This window comes from Bombyx mori, chromosome 13 (genome assembly GCF_030269925.1).
Source record: "Bombyx mori chromosome 13, ASM3026992v2".
NCBI lineage: Eukaryota > Metazoa > Arthropoda > Insecta > Lepidoptera > Bombycidae > Bombyx > Bombyx mori.
In genome coordinates this window covers 17,820,874-17,841,247 of record NC_085119.1, presented here as the reverse complement: position 1 = coordinate 17,841,247, position 20,374 = coordinate 17,820,874, and the positions used below count along the sequence as shown (strand labels likewise).

At 55.4% G+C, this 20,374-nt stretch overlaps 1 protein-coding gene across 1 annotated transcript in view; it reads left to right on the top strand.

Annotated features, from left to right (window-relative positions):
- LOC119629393 (uncharacterized) overlaps positions 1 to 16,935 on the top strand; it is a 33,519-nt gene extending 16,584 nt beyond the window's left edge. The window contains exons 4-5 of the mRNA XM_038015076.1: positions 16,386 to 16,631; positions 16,753 to 16,935. Coding sequence (XP_037871004.1) covers positions 16,386 to 16,631; positions 16,753 to 16,935 — 429 coding nt within the window. The remainder of the gene's footprint in view (positions 1 to 16,385; positions 16,632 to 16,752) is intronic.
- The last annotated feature ends 3,439 nt before the right edge of the window (positions 16,936 to 20,374 follow it).

The window sequence follows — 20,374 nt, the reverse complement described above, 5'->3', positions numbered from 1 at the left end:
TTTGAGAGTACGAGCTAAGCGGTAGTAAGACCTTTGGGAGGGCGCGAGTCCTTCTAAGAAATCAGACCATCTGGCATCTCGGACTTCGGCGATGCGAGACTTTACGTCGCGTTGTAGGGCACGCATTCGAATACGATTTTCCGCGGTAGGATACCTGTCGTAGGCGCGTATCGAGGCGTTCTTAGCTCTAAGGAGTTCCCTAATATCGTCGGACAATTTGAAGCGGTGAAGGAAGTCCTCCGCTACAACTTGTTTCGATGACCTATCTAATGTCGAGGTGATGTGTGACGTTAAGATGTCTATGGCTTCAGCGGTATCCTGAGGAGACGGGATAGAGTCCGGGTTAAACGGGAGCGATGGTGGATCAGATTCAGCCAGGCTGATGCCCAGCGTGTGCCAATCCACCACAGTCCTCGTGACGGGAACGGAATCGGGAGCGCGACCGAGCTTCATAACGACGGGACGGTGGTCTGAATCTAACTCTGAAACTACTTCGATCGAGTGTAAGCGCAGAGTTACGTTTTTTAATAACGCTATGTCGAGTATATCCGGGCGATGCGCGATATTTAGCGGGTAGTGAGTCGGGGTTAGCGGAGCGACGATATCGAAGGCGAGATCATCGACTAACGCGTCAAGCCGCCTGCCATTCGGGGTTGTGGTGTGTGAGTTCCACCTGATGTGTTTACAATTTAGGTCGCCCGCCAGAATGACAGAGCTCCCCATACCGAGCAGCGCCTCGATATCACTGCTTAGAACGATCTTATCCGGTGGAAGATAAACGGACGCGATAACGATCGGCGCGTGTCCCGTCAGTGAGATTCGGCACACTGATGCTTCGATATTAGCGAGCGCGGGAGGATCGAGCGGGACGCAATGCAGGGCTCTTCTATAGTAAATGACGGTACCACCACCACGGGCAGAGAGCCTGTCGTTCCTGACCATGTTATAGTTCGCGATTTTAGGGTCACGGCGCGCGGGCTTAAGTAGGGTCTCCTGCACTAAAAAGATATCAATTTGGTGGTCACGCAAAAAGTCAGAAACCTGATCACGTTGATTTGCGAGACCGTAAGCGTTAAAAAATCCTATCGTTACGGATAGGGGCTTTATTCTACTTATATACGCCATTGATTACCGGCGGAGTGAGGGGAGGACGTACGTATTTAATGACGCGTATACGTCGGCGTATTCCTGCACAACGGCGATAAAGTGTTGTGCAGTGGAGGCAGCGCGAATGGCGTCGCCCAAAGCGTTAACGCGCTCAAAGTTGATCGACTGAAAGAAGTCGATCGCTAAAGCGAGATTGTCGGACGCGGTCGGAGGGCAAGTCGCGGGAGAGGGACGAGTCGCGGGGGCGGGACGAATCGCGGAGGAGGGAGTTGTAGCCGTGTTCGTGTACGGCAGCGGTTTTGCCCAGGCCGAGACACTGGGCACCGCCGCCGGAACGAACGCTGGCTTAGCCTGCGACGCAGAGGGTGCCGAGGCTTTGATGTCTGGGCCGGAAGCTCGGAGGCGGTTTTGGCGGGCGACGCGGCGATTTATTTTAGGGGCTCGGGGGCAACCACGGTAATTCGCGGGGTGACCCTGTGTTCGACACAGGACGCAGCTAGGCGGTTCCGTCGCGGTTTTTTGGTCGCGAGCGCAGAGGGCCGTGGCGTGATCGCCCAAACACTTAACACATCGGGGGCGCGCGTGACAGTTACGGGAAGAGTGCCCGTACAATTGACAGTTATGGCACTGGCTAGGAGTGCCTTTTTTATGGGGGGCTTCGACAGCGATACCAGAGAGCCTACAGACGGTCTGTGTGTTAAAGATTTTCTTACCCTCGGGGGTAGGCTGGAGAGCGACTAGAACCATATTATATGGCTCCCTACCGCGACCGGTGTGCATACGGTGCACAGAATTCACTGGTAGGCCTTGTTCTAACAGGTCGGCTTTTACGAGCTCTACATCTAACTCTTTAGGGATTCCGCGTATTACAACGCGGAGTTCGCGCTCCTCCTGGAGCGTATACGTATGGAAACTTATACGCTCCTTACGGAGGTAAGAAGAGAGGGCCCTATGGTCGTCGGGTGTTTGAACCTTAATTTGAATGCCGTTCGCGAGGTTGCGGGCATTCGTGAAATTTATATTTTTGGCCTTAAGGGCCAGGCAAACTCGATCCCAAGCTGCTTTCTCCTGAAGGATAACCGGGGGAGGGGTCTGGGTTTTATTTTGTGCCACCGGACGCGGCGACGGAGTGGCACGGGCTGGGGGCGCAACGGGAGTCTGAGGGCGGGGGCGCGACGCGTTCACGGCTTTGCTAATTTTAGCGGCCGCGGGAGCTCGAGACTCCGCGGCACGCTTCTTACCCTTCTGTACCAGGGTGAATCCATCCGTCGATGAGGCGGGGGCGAGGTCGACCTCCATGTCCGAGTCAGAGTCGGAGCACGAGGAGGCGGGTGCAGGCGACCTACGAGCAAGTGTAGGTGTTTTAGAGGGCGCGACGGAGGCCGCGGATGATCGCTCAGCTGAAACGATGGTCACGGCGGACGACGCAGCAGCTTTTCTCGCCAGTATAGGCGACACGGGAGCGGCAGGCACGACAGAGGCTGCGGTGCTCAATGCAGAAGCTCTGCACGCAGGTACAGGCGACGCAGGAGCAGCGAGCGCGGCGGAGTCCTCGAGAGGGCTCGCAGTGTGATTGGCCTTGAAGGCCAAAAACTCCGAGGCGAGCTGTGGGTGGCGAAGTCGGAGGAATTCCGCGAATACAGCGTCCATGATCGCTGAGTACCCAGGTGGGGCGGCCCCGGGTCTTGAAAACACTCGCCTTGCGGCGAGGCCCCAACTTCTCGGACCTGAGCGGTTCTATTGAACACAGGTGGCAATGCGGCGCGATTACTACAGGACAAAGAAAAAGCACAACAAAACAGAAATTACGAAAAGAAACAAAACAAATAAATACTTGCAGGAAACCACTTTGTCGGCAGATGTACCACGAACACAGAAACAACAAAAGGAAACAAAACAAATAAAAACTTCCAGAAAGAGCACTTAGTCGGCAGATGTACCACAAACACAGGCCGCGCGAACAATGGCCGGGCTAACAAAAGCCGGGCGAACAAAGACCGGGCGATCGAGTGGACGATGAGCACGTCCGCACGTGACGGGTGCCTCTATCGGAATGGGCTCTTTCTACGTCTGCGGCTACAAGGGCTTCGAAACCAGCCCCCACGAAAAAACCGGCGTCCGCTCCTGCCCCGCCCCAACCTGCGAAGGCAGGGCCCGGCAGGAGCCGAAACAAGAAGAAGGGGGGCGTCAACGCCGCCAAACCGGCACCGACCCCCCAGCCCCGCCCGCTGCCCCCGGCCCCGGCCAACATGGACGAGGCCTGGACGACGGTGGTGCGGCGAGGGCCAAAAAAGGTAGCGGCGCCTGCCACGCCGCGCCCCAAGCCCGCCCCTGCGGCCACCGCTCCCCGCCAAGAGGGTCGAGCGGAGCCGAGGGGCCGACCTGGACGAAGGAGGCCGCGCGCCCCGCGGTCGGCTGCAGTGGTGGTGGAGCTGCTGCCGGCCGGCAAAGAAAAGGGCATCACCTACCACGAGGTGATGACCCAGGCGCGCGGCGGCGTGAATGTGGACGCCCTCGGCGTGGAGGGGGGCATCAAGGTCCGGCAGACGGCCAACGGGGCTCGTCTTATAGAGTGCCCCGGCCCCAACACAAACGCCGCGGCCGAAAAATTGGCGGCCCGGCTGAGGGAGATCCTGCCGGACCCCGAGGTGGTGCGCATCGCCCGGCCCGTGAAGATGGGAGAAGTCAAAATCACGGGCCTCGACGAGTGCGCCACGAAGGAGGAGGTCGCCGCGGCCATCGCGTCGCAGGGCAACTGCGCCCTCGCCGACGTCAAAGTCGGGGAGCTCCGGGTAACCTACTCTGGTACCCGGACGGCGTGGGCGCGTTGCCCGATTGCAACGGCGACCCTCCTGGCTACCCCTCCACAGGGGCGGCCTTCCGACAGCCCAGGAAGGCTACGCGTGGGCTGGGTAGTGGCCCACGTGCAGCTGCAGGATGCCAGGCCGTGGCGCTGTCTTCGGTGCTTCGGCACCGGCCACGGCCTCGCCAAGTGCCCCTCGACCGTGGACCGCAGCGGCTTGTGTTTCCGCTGCGGCCAACCGGGGCACAAGGCAGCCTCCTGCACCACAGCCGCGCCGCACTGCGTCTTGTGCGACGCGGCCAAAAGGAAGGCCGACCACCGGGCCGGGGGCCCGGCGTGTAAATCCGCCCCCTCCTCTACAAAAACGAGGAGGGGCGGAAAGAAAAAGAAGCCGGCTGCAAAAAGGGCAGCCGGTGAGTCAGTTCCCGCCGCGGCTGTTGTCAAGCCGCAGGGCGGGACAGACGAGGGAGCGATGGACGTAGCCCCGTAATGGGTTGCGTCCACCGCTTCCTCCAGTGCAACTTGAACCACTCCGCCAGGGCACAGGATCTCCTCGTCCACACAATGGCGGAGTGGTCAATCGACGTCGCTGTCGCCGCGGAGCCATACTTCGTCCCCACCGACCAGGACTGCTGGATGGGGGACGTCGACGGCTCCGTGGCCATTGTGTTGAGACAGTCCGCGGCGTTACCCCCCTTGGATATGGTGGCCAGGGGACCCGGGTACGTCGCGGCTAGGATCGACGGGACCGTCGTGATCGGGGCGTACTTTTCTCCGAACAGGAGCCTCGCCGAGTTCGAGCGGTTTCTGGGCGGGCTCGAGGCGCTTTTACACCGCCTCGGGTCCCGCCCTGTCATCGTCGCGGGGGACTTCAATGCCAAGTGCACGGCTTGGGGTTCCCCCCGCACGGATGCGCGAGGCGAGGCCCTTTCGGAGTGGGCGATCGCGACCGGCCTCTGTCTCCTAAACAGAGGCACGGTCGCGACTTGCGTGCGGTGGAACGGGCAATCTCACGTGGACGTGACGTTCGCGTCCCCGTCCGCCGTGCGCCGCACCCGCGGCTGGCGCGTACTCGAGGGGGCGGAGACGCTCTCGGACCACAGATACGTCCGATTCGAGCTCTCCGCCTCCTCCTTGTCGTCGTCGTCAGCCGCGGGCGCCCGCGGTGAGGAAGAGCTCCCGCAAGGTGCGCCCCGTTCGTTCCCCAGGTGGGCCTTGAAACGAATGAACAAGGAGTTGCTGATGGAGGCGGCCGCTGTTGCTGCGTGGGCGCCAAAACCCGCGCGGCTCGCGGACGTGGATGCGGAGGTCGACTGGTTCCGGGGCACCATGGCAAACATTTGTGATGCCGCCATGCCCCGGGTCGGCCCCCGAGCACCACGTGGGGGTGCATTCTGGTGGTCGCCCGAGATCGCAAGACTCCGAGAGGAGTGCGTGAGGGCGCGCCGCCGGAGCGCACGCCACCGCCGCCGCCGTAGTCGCGACGCAACGTTCGCGGAGACGGCGGCCCGGCTGCACGCTGACTGTCGTCAAAAGCAGACGGCGTTGCAGCTGGCCATCGGCGAGGCCAAGAAGCAGAGCATGAAGACTCTCCTGGAGTCGCTCGACGAAGATCCCTGGGGGCGCCCATACAAGATGGTTCGCAGGAAACTGCAGCCGTGGGCGCTCCCGGTGACCGAGCGGCTCCAGCCTCGGCAGCTGCGGGAAATAGTTTCCGCGCTTTTCCCGCCAGCAGCGGGGGGAAACTTTGAGCCCCCCCAGATGGACGCCACGTGGGGCACGCCTCCGCGTCGCCCCAGCGTTCCCGCTGCCGAGGAGCCCCCTCCCCCTATCACGGGGGCGGAGATCCATGCGGCCGTGTCCAGAATGAGAGCGAAGGACGCGGCCCCCGGCCCTGACGGTGTTCACGGCCGGGTCTGGAGCTTGGCCTTCGAGGCCCTAGGGGATCGGCTCGGGGGGCTTTTCGAAGCGTGCCTCGAGTCGGGACGGTTCCCGTCGAAATGGAAGACGGGCAGACTGGTCCTTCTGCGGAAGGACGGGCGCCCCGCGGACTCACCCGCGGGCTATCGCCCCATCGTGTTGCTGGACGAAGCGGGCAAGATGCTCGAGAGGATCGTCGCGGCCCGCATCGTCCGGCACCTGACCGAGACGGGTCCCGATCTTTCGGCGGAGCAATACGGCTTCAGAGAGGGCCGCTCGACTATCGACGCAATTCTGCGCGTGCGGGCCCTCTCCGATGAAGCCGTATCCCGGGGCGGGGTGGCGATGGCGTTATCCTTAGATGTAAGGAACGCCTTCAACACCCTGCCCTGGTCGGTGATCGCGGGGGCGCTGGAGTATCACGGCGTCCCCGCATACCTCCGCCGACTGATCGGCTCCTACCTCGAGGGCAGGTCGATCCAGTGCATCGGACACGGTGGGGCGATGTACCGCTTCCCCGTCGAGCGCGGTGTTCCGCAGGGGTCCGTCCTGGGCCCCCTGCTGTGGAACATCGGCTACGACTGGGTCCTGCGGGGCGTCATTCGGGGTCCCCTCCCCGGGCTGAGCGTAATTTGTTACGCCGACGACACGTTGGTCGTGGCTCCGGGGAGGGACTACCGGGAGTCTGCCCGTCTGGCGTGCGCAGGCGTGGCACACGTCGTCACAAGGATCCGACGGTTGGGGCTCGAGGTGGCGCTCGACAAAACCCAGGCCCTGCTCTTTCACGGGCCGGGACGAGCGCCGCCTGTGGGTGCCCACCTCGTGATCGGAGGCGTCCGCGTCGGGGTCGGGGTGACCGGTCTTCGGTACCTCGGCCTCGAACTGGACGGTCGGTGGAACTTCCGCGCTCACTTTGAGAAGTTGGGCCCTCGGCTGATGGCAACGGCCGGCTCTTTGAGCCGGCTGCTTCCAAACGTCGGGGGTCCCGATCAGGTGGCACGCCGCCTCTACATGGGGGTGGTGCGGTCGATGGCACTATACGGCGCGCCCGTATGGTGCCACGCCCTGACCCGGCAGAACGTCGCGGCGCTGCGACGTCCGCAGCGTGCGATCGCGGTCAGGGCGATCCGAGGATACCGCACCGTCTCCTTCGAGGCGGCGTGCTTGCTCGCCGGGGCGCCACCCTGGGACCTGGAGGCGGAGGCGCTCGCTGCCGATTACAGGTGGCGTAGCGACCTCCGCTCTAGGGGGGAAGGGCGCCCCGGCGAAGGTGTAGTTCGAGCGCGGAGGCTCCACTCTCGGCGGTCCGTGCTGGAGGCGTGGTCTCGCCGCTTGGCGGACCCGTCGGCCGGCCTCCGAACCGTCGAGGCGGTCCGCCCGGTTCTCGCGGACTGGGTGGGCCGCGACCGCGGATGCCTCACCTTCCGGCTAACGCAGATGCTTACCGGCCATGGTTGTTTCGGCCGGTACTTGCACAAGATAGCCGGAAGGGAACCGACGGCGCAGTGCCACCACTGCGCGGACCGTGACGAGGAAGACACAGCGGAACACACGCTGGCGCGTTGCTCTGGATTCGACGAGCAACGCGCCGCCCTCGTCGCGGTCATTGGAGAGGACCTCTCGCTGCCGCGCGTCGTGGCTACGATGCTCGGCAGCGACGCGTCCTGGAAGGCGATGCTCGACTTCTGCGAGTCCACCATCTCGCAGAAGGAGGCGGCGGAGCGAGAGAGGGAGAGCTCTTCCCTTTCCGCACCGATCCGTCGCCGTCGAGCCGGGGGCCGGAGGCGGGAATACGCCCGTACGTCCCGGCCCCTGTAGGTGGCGGCCTCTCCCCGGTGAAGGTCAAGGGGCGACCTGAGGGGGTGAGGCCGCGCGGCGCGCTACCAGCACTCTAGCGCGCTGCCGTGGAGTGATTAGAGCGACCGGTCGACGGTGTATCGCGTCCCGACCCGGCAGGCTGGTTCTGGTCCAGCGGGGTATTCCGGGACACCAGCGGCACCGTCTGGGCGGCCCGACGGGCTGCCGTACCGAGACGGCCGACGTTTCAGAGCCTTCGATTCGCCTCGAAGGCTCCGTCGGCTGGGCGTCCTTGGGGTGAGCCGCGCCGTCTGGTTGTAGTGTTGACCGCGGTAGCCCCCCTACCTCATCCGGGTTCTGACCTCGGAGGGGATCGGACGTCGGGTGTAAGAGTGCAGAGGAGTCGTTTAGTGGGTGGGCTCTAAAATCCTTGGGCCCGCGGTCTGCTCACAACACCATGCAGATCGTTGAGTCTCACATACCCCGCGCGCCCCTTTTGCGCGGGGACCTCGTAGGAGGTTCGGCCCTCTACCCGAAAAAAAAAAAAAAAAGGAGGGTACCACTCTAGGTGGAGAATCCCTCCGTGCTTCCACTTCGGTGGGAGCATGCTGCCCCACGTATTCTGGGGGGGGCAAAGCATGCCACGATGAAGGGGGCTGTGCGACGGGCAGCGGAAAACCCGTCGAACCGAGGTGTGCCAGCGCTGGCTCGACGCGCTCTGCGCTCGTCAGCGACTGCGAGGCGGCTGGCCCGAAAGGGAAAGTTAGGCGGAAGAGAAAATCAAGGGGAGTTTCTTCCCGCGAAGGGGAGGGGGGGCAAACGTCGTCCTCTGACACGGATGCCCCACCGGAGAAAGTGGTGGTAGTCTCCGATTCGGCCTCTGCCGCGGAGGAGATGCCGCCCCCTAAAGGGAGACCCGCTCGGGGGAAGGGCGAACCGTCACCGGCGCCGTCATCGGCGTCGATGTCTGTCGCCTCGCTGGACGGGCGGACGACGGAAGAGGAGGAGGGCGGTCTTCGGGACCCTGCCTTGGTCATAGGCAGGGCCATGAAGACCGTCAAGTCGTATGCGGCGACCAGTGCCAAAACCAAAGCTGCTGGCCGCAGGCTGCGGGAAGTCGTCTCGCGAGTCTCGAAGGTTCTGCCTTCGGTTGCTTCCGCCAATGACCAGGTGGTGCAGCTGATGGCGGAGAATTTGAGGCTCCGAGCACAGCTACAGGCGCAGCAGCGGCCCGATGGCAAGGTTGCTGCTACCAAGCGGGTAGCCGCGACGAGGTCGTCGCCCGCGTTGCCGCGTGCCGCTGGGTCGCGGACTCCTCCGGCATCTGTGCCGGCGGTGTCGCCGCTGGTCTCCGGGGTCCCTCGGGGTCCCTGTCCCTCAGCGGCGGCTGGCGACCCGTGGCCCGTGCTGCCACCATCGCGCGCGGTACAGCGGCGTTCGCGTCTCCCGTCGCCGCGGTCTAGGGAGGCGACGGCCGTCGAGCGGCAGCAGGGATCCGCGGGGCCACGGATCTTGGGCCTGCAGGAACCGAATTGCTACAGCCTGGACGAGATTATCGATCGCACCGTCCAGGCTGTAATGGAAAGGCTGGGTGGCGGGCTGGCGGCTCTCGAAGCGAAACGTATTGTCGCTGGTGACGCTGAACGGCCGGCGTCTACACATGCCGCGGTGTCGGGTGCTGCAGTGACCCGCTCCACCCCCGTACAGGCTCCAGCTACTAGGGCGGGCCCGGGGCGAGACAGAGCCAAGCGGGGGGCGGCGCTAACGCGAAGTGCACATCGCAAGCGCCTCAACCCCGTCCGCTGCCCCCGCCCCCGTCTAACATGGACGAGGGGTGGAATGTGGTGGCCCGGTGGGGTGCCAAGAGGGCCGTACCGACAGCTCCCCAAGTGGGTGGAGCACCGGCCACTGCGGCGTCTCAGGCTGCTCCCCAACAGGGTCGAGCGCCTGTGGCCGCCAAGAAAAAGAAGACGAAGAAGAAGTCGACGCGCGCGCCGCGTTCGGCGGCAGTGGTCTTAACGCTGCTGCCGGCCGCCGAGGCCAAGGGCGTGTCATACGGAGATGTAGTCTCCCGGGCGTGCGCGGCTATTGATCTGGACGAGATCGGGGCGGGGGAGGGCCTCCGCTGTAGGCTGACGGCCAATGGGGCCAAGCTACTAGAGTGTCCCGGTGCCGATAGTTCCGGCATCGCGGAGCGTCTGGCGGCGAAGCTCCGTACGGTTCTGCCTGAGGAGGAGGTTCGAGTGCACAGGCCGGTCAAAATGGCTGAATTGAGAGTGACCGGCCTGGACGACTGCACCACTAAGGATGAGGTGGCGGCGGCTATTGCCGCCCGGGGCAACTGCGCCCTGGAGAATATAACCGTAGGCGAGCTGCGCCTCGGTTATACCGGGGCTGGCTCTGTTTGGGTGCGTTGCCCGGTAGAGGCGGCCACCTCCTTGGCTGCTCCTCCGCCCGGGAGACCGTCGGGGGAACCGGGCAGGTTGCGCGTGGGCTGGATAGCGGCCCGCGTGCGCCTTCTCGAACCACGCGCCTGGCGGTGCCTCAGATGCTTCAGCACTGGGCACTGCCTTGCTAAATGCGCGAGTGCCGTTGACCGCAGCGGATTGTGCTTTCGCTGTGGTCAGCCGGGACACAAGGCGGCCGTGTGCTCGGCTGCGCCGCACTGCTTATTATGTGCGGCGGCCGAGCGCAAGGCTGACCACCGGGCCGGGGGCAAGGCCTGCCCTCCGGCCAGCAAGAATGCTGAACGAAATCGGCGCCGCCAAGCTAAGCGGCGTCAAAAGAAGCGGTTGGCCGGGAGAGCACCGGCCGGCACTTTGTCCCCCGCTGAGGCGTTCGCGCCCGATAGCGGGGGCAATGGAGTAGGGGAGGGAGCGATGGATGTGGTTCAGTCTTAATGGATCACACCTATCGCTTCCTGCAGGGAAACTTGAACCACTCCGCTGGGGCTCAGGACATGTTGCTCCAGACCATGGCGGAGTGGTCAATTGACGTGGCTGTGGTCGCCGAGCCATACTTCGTTCCCCCAGCGGATGACTGTTGGTTTGGGGACGTTGATGGCTTGGCGGCCATACATATCAGAAGAACCGCGATGGTGACCAGGGGCCCCGGGATCGTCGCGGTACAGTTAGAAAATATCGTCGTGATCGGGGTGTACTTTTCTCCGAATCGGCCTACCGTCGAGTTCGAGCGGTTCCTGGACGGGCTAGAGGTGATCGCTCGTCACCTCGCTCCCCGTTCAGTGATACTGGCGGGGGACTTCAATGCGAAGTCTGTCGCTTGGGGTTCCCCATTCACGGACGCTCGTGGTAGGCTGCTGGAGGAGTGGGCGGTCGCGGTCGGTCTCTGTATCGTTAATAGGGGCTCGATCGCGACTTGCGTGCGGTGGGCGGGCGAGTCTATCGTGGACTTGACGTTCGCGAGCTCGCCCGTCGCGCGGCGCGTCCTCGGCTGGAGAGTGGTGGTGGGGGCGGAATCGTTGTCCGATCACCGGTATATCCGGTACGATCTTTCTGCCCCTGCGCCGACGCTGGCTGCGGGTGCCCGCGGGGTTGACCCCCCGCAGAGTGCATCCCGGTCATTCCCTAGGTGGGCACTGAAGCTCCTGAACAGGGAGCTCCTGGTGGAGGCCTCTATGGTGGCGGCGTGGGCGCCCAAGCGCCCACAACCTGTCGATGTGGAAACCGAGGCCGAATGGTTCCGGGGCGCGATGCACCGCATATGTGATGCCTCGATGCCCCGGGTCGGCTCTCGGCACTCTGGACGGCGACAGTCGCCCTGGTGGTCGCCCGAAATTGCAAGACTGCGTGCGGTCTCCATTCGGGCGAGCCGCCGGTGCACTAGACACCGCCGTCGCCGCCGCCTGCGGCGCGACGAGCCCGTCGCGTTCGCGGAGGAGGAAGCTCGGCTGCACCGCGAATATCGCGCTGCGAAGGACGCCCTGCGGCTGGCCATCAGGCGGGCCAAGGAGCAGAACATGGAGAGACTCTTGGAGGCGCTCGAAGCGGATCCGTGGGGGAGCCCATACAAATTGGTACGCGGCAAGTTGCGCCCGTGGGTCCCCTCTATGACTGAGCGTCTCCAGCCCCAGCAGCTGCGGGACATCGTTTCGGCGTTGTTCCCGCAGGAGCGGGAGGGTTTTGTCCCTCCCGCTATGGGCGGGCCGTCTGACACCGTCGACGGCCAAGCTCCTGCTGAGGTGCCTCGTATTACCGAGGCAGAGCTCCGGGTGGCCGTTGTCAAGATGACTGCGAAAGACACGGCCCCCGGCCCGGACGGAGTCCACGGCCGGGTATTGGCCTTGGCCCTCGGTGCCCTGGGGGACCGGCTCCTTGAGCTATATAATGGCTGCTTGGAGTCGGGACGGTTTCCGTCGCTCTGGCGGACGGGTAGACTTGTGTTGTTGAGGAAGGAGGGGCGCCCGGTGGATACAGCCGCCGGGTATCGTCCTATCGTGCTGCTGGACGAGGCGGGAAAATTGCTGGAACGTATTCTGGCTGCCCGCATCGTTCGGCACCTGGTCGGGGTGGGGCCTGACCTGTCGGCGGAGCAGTACGGCTTCCGGGAGGGCCGTTCGACCGTGGATGCAATTCTTCGCGTGCGGTCCCTCTCGGACGAGGCCGTTTCTCGGGGTGGGGTGGCGCTGGCGGTGTCTCTTGACATCGCCAACGCATTTAACACTCTGCCCTGGACCGTGATAGGGGGGGCACTGGAGAGGCATGGAGTGCCCCTCTACCTCCGCCGGCTGGTTGGGTCCTATTTGGGGGCCAGGTCGGTCGTATGTACCGGGTACGGTGGGACCCTTCATCGTTTTCCGGTCGTGCGTGGTGTTCCGCAGGGGTCGGTTCTCGGCCCCCTCTTGTGGAATATCGGGTACGACTGGGTGCTGAGGGGCGCCCTCCTCCCGGGCCTCCGCGTTATTTGTTACGCGGACGACACGTTGGTCGTGGCCCGGGGGGATGATTTTAGGGAGTCTGCCCGTCTCGCCACAGCGGGAGTGGCCCTCGTCGTCGGAAGGATAAGGAGGCTGGGTCTCGACGTGGCGCTCAATAAATCCGAGGCTCTGTGGTTTCACGGGCCGCGGAGGGCGCCACCCGTTGACACCCACATCGTGGTTGGAGGCGTCCGGATAGGGGTCGGGGTGCAGTTGAAGTACCTCGGCCTCGTGTTGGACAGCCGGTGGGCCTTTCGTGCTCACTTTGCGGGGCTGGTCCCCCGATTGATGGGGACGGCCGGTTCTTTGAGCCGGCTGCTCCCGAATATTGGGGGACCGGATCAGGTTGTGCGCCGTCTCTACGCGGGGGTGGTGCGATCGATGGCCCTGTACGGTGCACCTGTGTGGGCTGAGCCGCGCAACCGGGCCACTATGGCTCGGTTCTTGCGCAGGCCGCAGCGCACCGTTGCCATCAGGGTCATCCGCGGATATCGCACCGTCTCCTTCGAGGCGGCGTGTGTTTTGGCGGGGACGCCGCCATGGGAGCTGGAGGCGGAGTCGCTCGCTGCCGACTATCGGTGGCGCAGCGAGCTTCGTGCTCGGGGCGTGGCGCGTGTCCCCGAGAGTGAGCTGCGCGCGCGGAAGGCCCATTCTCGGCGGTCCGTGCTCGAGTCGTGGTCGAGGCGATTGGCCAACCCCACGTGGGGGCTACGGACCGTCGAGGCGGTTTACCCGGTCTTTGATGACTGGGTGAATCGTGGCGAGGGACGTCTCACCTTTCGTCTGGTGCAGGTGCTGACCGGGCACGGATGCTTCGGGAAGTACCTGCGCCGGATAGGGGCTGAGCCGACGACGAGGTGTCACCATTGTGGACACGACCTGGACACGGCGGAGCATACGCTCGCTGTCTGCCCCGCTTGGGAGGTGCAGCGCCGTGTCCTGGTCGCAAAGATAGGACCTGACTTGTCGCTGCCTGGCGTCGTGGCGTCGATGCTTGGCAGCGATGAGTCATGGAAGGCTATGCTCGACTTCTGCGAGTGCACCATCTCGCAGAAGGAGGCGGCGGGGCGAGTGAGGGAAAGCTCTCCTCACTACGCAGAAACCCGCCGCCGCCGAGCAGGGGGTCGGGACCGGGGTCGTATCCGTGACCTGGCCCCCTAAGAGCTAGGGGTCCCACCCGTTTTGTGCGGGGAGGGACCCAGACGAGGGGTGGCGTGCTCTGCACGCTCACCCGCAATAGGAAGCCGGGTGATGGTAGACCGCGTTCCCCCGACCGCTCTGGGGGAAGGTGTAACGCGGCGCCATCAAAGCGGGCTCTCGGCCCGCTGAACGAGGGAACCGGTGGTCGTTTCGCTGGCGGCCACCGGTCCGGCGTCCGTGGGACGGTGGGATGGATGTAATGTGCTCTGCGTCAACCCTGTCCCGCCGTTTCAATAGCCCCGACTGGGCTCCGGCCCGGTCCGAGGTAGGGCGCCGGTTGTGAGCGGCAGGAGTTTTTAGTGAGGTTCAACTCCCACATACCCCACCTGCCGCGCGGGTGGGGATCCGGCGATTTTCTCCTGTAGAAAAAAAAAAAAAAAAAAAAAAAAAAAAAAAAAAAGTGTGTGTGTCCGCTCCGACGCACGACTGGAGTTTACTGGATATAAAAAATTAAACGAAACAATACGAGAAATAGTTCTATATTACGACAACACGATACACTACAGATTATTAACAAATTAACGAGACACAAAACAAACGACTAACAAATATATGAAAATACAATAATGAGAGAAACGCGCGATCAGTACGAGGCTTTGTGGCGGACTGCCGGCGCAGCAGCCCGGCGTCACCTGCGATAACGCATTTCGTGTGACATGCGCAATCAGGCGCATAACGCATTTCGTGTGACATGCTAGTACGATTTTGGTCCCCATAATTTTCATACCCCGGGCCTATATATGTAAATCGATTCTAAAGGAGTAAACTCCAAAAAAAAAAAAAAAAAAGGGTGGAGACTCGAACAATATTATTTTTCATCCCCCTAAATGTTAAGGGTGGTCCACCCCTAATTTTTTTTATTTATTTTTTAGACATAGTTTTGTTTTTTATTTTTTTATAATACAGCATACAAAAATACATACAGCCCTAAATTTTCACCCCTCTACGATCAACCCCTATTTTTTATTTGTTAATTATACACTTTAATTTTTGGAGTTTACTCCTTTAGAATCGATTTACATATATAGGCCCGGGGTATGAAAATTATGGGGACCAAAATCGTACTAGCATGTCACACGAAATGCGTTATGCGCCTGATTGCGCATGTCACACGAAATGCGTTATCGCAGGTGACGCCGGGCTGCTGCGCCGGCAGTCCGCCACAAAGCCTCGTACTGATCGCGCGTTTCTCTCATTATTGTATTTTCATATATTTGTTAGTCGTTTGTTTTGTGTCTCGTTAATTTGTTAATAATCTGTAGTGTATCGTGTTGTCGTAATATAGAACTATTTCTCGTATTGTTTCGTTTAATTTTTTATATCCAGTAAACTCCAGTCGTGCGTCGGAGCGGACACACACACTTTTTTTTAGCAAGATTTTTGGAGTTTACTCCTTTAGAATCGATTTACATATATAGGCCCGGGGTATGAAAATTATGGGGACCAAAATCGTACTAGCATGTCACACGAAATGCGTTATGCGCCTGATTGCGCATGTCACACGAAATGCGTTATCGCAGGTGACGCCGGGCTGCTGCGCCGGCAGTCCGCCACAAAGCCTCGTACTGATCGCGCGTTTCTCTCATTATTGTATTTTCATATATTTGTTAGTCGTTTGTTTTGTGTCTCGTTAATTTGTTAATAATCTGTAGTGTATCGTGTTGTCGTAATATAGAACTATTTCTCGTATTGTTTCGTTTAATTTTTTATATCCAGTAAACTCCAGTCGTGCGTCGGAGCGGACACACACACTTTTTTTATTTTATTTTGTAATGACTTCAAATAAAAAAATTCATATTACTCTCAATTTTCACTCTTATACGATCAACCCTTATTTTTCCATCCCGATTTTTATTTTTTTTATTCTATGCACAGATCCGCAATAAGGTTGCAAGATGGCAATCAAATATTATAACTGTAGTATGATCAATTCTTATTCAGAGTTTATAATTTCAATTTCCTTTAATTATGTTTTTTTTTAAATTCAATTTGATCTCCCACCCTCGCCGGTCGACTACTGATCAACTATCAATCGATCAGTTATCCCCGCCAGGTGTCACCACTCATCCAGCAAACATCACGTAGTAGGGATGAGGATGAAGCCGGTCTCGTGTCTTACTCACTATACATTTTTCAGCCATGTCTTTTTGGTTTTATTTGTGTATCAATAGTATGTTCAGTAGGTCTGAGAATCGGCTACTATCTATTTTTCATACCCCTAAGTGATAAGGGTTGTCCACCCCAAACATTATTTTTTATTTTTTGGATATATATTTTTTTGTTATAATGAAGTATTGTGTTTGAATGAGGTTTTTTTCTTTTCTACACTAGAATTTCCTAGAAATCTTATTTAAGGCAACACAACGTTTGCCGGGTCAGCTAGTAATATTATAATAATATAAGGTAGGAAACAAAAATTTCAAAAAACAAAAATAATATATTACACCAAAACAATTATTATTAGTTAATAACAATATATCGAATGACATTAGCAAATCCATTGTAAAAGCTGCTAATATTACTCTTGGTCGTACAAAAGGTCGTAGAATAAGCAATAAAGAGACTTGGTGGTGGACAAAAGCAGTACAAAATGCAATTCAAAGAAAAAGATATTCCTTTAAGACCTGGCAGTCGACCCAAACTTCTGAAGGCAAAGAAAGATATAAAATAATAAAGAAGGAGACTAAGAAAATAGTGGCAGTGGAGCGCGCAGATTCCTTAAAGACCATGTACGAGCAACTGGAAACAGAAGAAGGTCAAAAATGTATATTTAAGCTCGCTAAACAGCATTGTCGGAATGCGAGGGATCCCACTAAATGTAGGACTGTTAAAGATCCAAATAATGAGCTATTGTATATGGATAATGATGTACTATCAGCTTGACATCGATATTATGAACAGCTATTGAACCCTACTCAAGCTGCTATACATCTCACAAACGTGGGCAGGAACATTAATTGGACTTATACCTCCAGTACGTCCCAATCAGGTTAAAATGGCGCTAGAAAAGATGGCCAACAAGAAAGCCACGGGTCCTGACGGTATTCCAGTGGAAGCTTGGAAGTGCCTTCCCGAAAATCGAATCGTAACGCTCATCAAACTCTTCAACTGTGTGTTGCGCTCTTCCAAAATGCCAGTGGCGCGGAGATTGAGTACCATAGTTCCTATTTAATTTTATAAGGGGAAGGGCAGTAAATATGAATGTAACAACTATCGCGGGATGAAGCTGTTAAGCCACACTATGAAACTGTATGAAATACTTCCGCCTAAGATCAGAGTGTTCACTATCCAAAAATAACTATGGCTTTATGCAGGGCTTATCTAGCACCGATCCTATGTTTTGCTCTAAATACGATCGCTGAGGAGTATCGTGCGAAACTTCGGCCATTGTAGGTCACATTCTTGGACATGGAAAAGGCATTTGACCGTGTGCCAAGAGATACGATCTGTAGGCTTAGTGCGAGTTTCAAAAATGGAATCGAATGACTCGCATCGAGCGTACGCTCTTCACGGTGAAACGTGCGGAGCTCTGAGTGCGAGTTACTCGATTTGCAGGACGTTTATTCATCTTGAAAAGCGATATTTTGGAGTTTACTCCTTTAGAATCGATTTACATATATAGGCCCGGGGTATGAAAATTATGGGGACCAAAATCGTACTAGCATGTCACACGAAATGCGTTATGCGTCTGATTGGCTCCTGATTGCGTGATGCGTGCGCGCGCCAATCAGGAGCCGACGCGCGGCCGCGTTATCGCAGGTGACGCCGGGCTGCTGCGCCGGCAGTCCGCCACAAAGCCTCGTACTGATCGCGCGTTTCTCTCATTATTGTATTTTCATATATTTGTTAGTCGTTTGTTTTGTGTCTCGTTAATTTGTTAATAATCTGTAGTGTATCGTGTTGTCGTAATATAGAACTATTTCTCGTATTGTTTCGTTTAATTTTTTATATCCAGTAAACTCCAGTCGTGCGTCGGAGCCAATGAAGTAGGAAACCTATGGAAATGAAACGTCAACCAAAATTTCGTGCCAGTGTGACGTCATCTGGCCACAAAACATGGCGGCTTTAGTGCTGTACAAAAGATTTCAATGTTATCAGGTTTTATCGATAAACGTTCTTGGCTCATTTTATTTTAAATATTGTTGAGTATTATTTATTTGTAGAATTTATACTTTAATGGGAAGTAAGTAGGTGTATTGTTATGTGCAAATATGATATGATTTAGATGGGTGAAATCTAAGACAAGTTCGTCCTTCGAATATGCCAAGTAAACGATATAATGATTTTTAAAAGTTGCTACACTGATTTTATAAAATTGTCGTTTGTCGCAAAACATAAAGATATGGCGTAGTTCAAAGCCATCAAGCATGCTAAATGTTATCGTATTTTAAGTACGTGTTTTTCTTAGACTATTACAATCTATTTTAATTGTTTTGCTGACTCTAAAGTCCGTAAAATACTACCGCAGCGCACCCCAAGGAAGGTGCGCCGCACCATTTGAATCACTTTCGCTTAAGAGTGATTCAAATTTTAAACTTATCAAGGGACCGCGTGAAAAAAAAAACACCTACAGAACATTTATTCATTAATTACAAACGTCATTCCTTGTGACTTCCTCTCTAAAATCATTTAATTATTAAATATTTAACAAATTTACAATAGTGTTTTACTCACTGCGGAATAAAACTATTTTATTTAAATAGTTCCGAAGAGATTTTGTCGGTAGCCTTTTTCCCGAAATATCTAAACAGAATGTCTAAATATGTTTTGATGACATATTTTAAAGTGGTATTAATGATTAGTGTCATGATCAATAGATTCCGACCGAAAAATGGATTTTTCGGATGAGGGCTCCATAATGAATTTAAATACATATAGATAATAGTTTTAGGGCATCGACTTTCTTGAGATCCTATAAAATACGTTTTAATTATTATTTTTGTATGTTTTAAGCATAATAAATTATGAAATTTTATATAATCAATCATATTAAATCGATATCAAAGTCAATAAATAATGTACAACCCAAAACAGACGGCCGAACTGACGTGACAATGACATTTGGCGCGCTAAACATGGCGGATTTTCGGCCTCATTAGACGGAGACGGAGATATTTACGTATATTCATGTTTCATTTTATGTACGTACTGAAATACTGTTATATTGTTTTCCTGCGAGTTAAAGTGCTGAGTAAGAACGAGATAGATATATGTTTATGTATGTGCCTTCAAAATGGGTGCTATTTATATAAGCAATTGTACGTATAGAACAATATGTCGTGTCCCTACTATATAGGTCTATGGTCGGAGCGGACACACACACTTTTTTTTTTTTTCTTTTATATTGGTAGCACGCAAGGTTTTTTTTAAGGCGTTTAATTGAAATGCCAAGCTTTTTAACGATATTTATAATTAGTTGAGTAATGGGTAATGTACCTGTGCTCAGTGCGAGTTTTTTTAATTACTCAGTCGATGTTAATGTTATGTTTAATTTGTGTGAGGTTGTATCAGTGCCACCTAGTGGTAAGCTTATGAATCTCATTTTGTGGGAGAGAGAAGGTTTGTTTATGTTGCTGTCTCATGTATCGAATAGCTTTATCGAAGTGAGCCTCTCGATTATTGTATGTGCGAGTGCGAGTTGCAAATTAATGGATTTTGAGAGTATTTCTTCACTTTCAAGCAAGTAGTTACTAAAAAATTTGCCGTGAAACCAATACAATATCAAGATTTTTTTCTTTCCTTTTTAATAATAATGTTGTTTTTAAGGTTTTATCTATTGTAATGGTTTATACACATATATTTTTCCGGTTAGAAAATTTTATAGACGTCTAGCTAGTTGTAAATACATATTAATTATTTGCTTTTTCATTTAATTCTTATTAAATCATTGCTTTTTTTAGAGAGTTGTTTGATGAGAGAGAGAGAGAGAGAGTGAGATAGAGTATTCTTTATTGTACACAAAATGAATAAATATTGCGAAACAATATTAATAAAAAAAAAGAGTACAATTCTTGGTCTTATCGCTAAGAGTGATCTCTTCCAGACAAACATTAGATGGGCAAGAATAATTTCGAAATGAATTGCACACTGTTTTTATTTTATTTATTTATTTATTTATTTATGTACACACAGAAAACAAGACACAGTACAGAGTAATGGGAAAATTATGTACAAAGGCACTGCTTATTTCTTTGAGAAATCTCTTCCAGCAGACCTGCGAGAGGATAATGAGAATAATAATAAAAAGTGATAAGTGTGTGTAGAACAAATAACGCATAACTAAAATAACAAATACAACATGAGAATTATAGCACATACACATAGCAAATATTATAAGTAACACAGTAACACTCGTATATGCAAAGAGTATCGAACCATGATCATTCGGTTGATGAGAGATAAAATTGTTTGACCTTATATTTAAAAACTGTGTACCTATCTATTGAAATATATAGACACACACAAACACACGGGCACATACACACACACACCCACACATATATATATATTTACACTACATACGTACAGATATATATTTATAAATTATATAGAAATTTGAACAATGTAATAATAATTTTGCTTCTTTATACATTTATAAGGATGGATGCTCG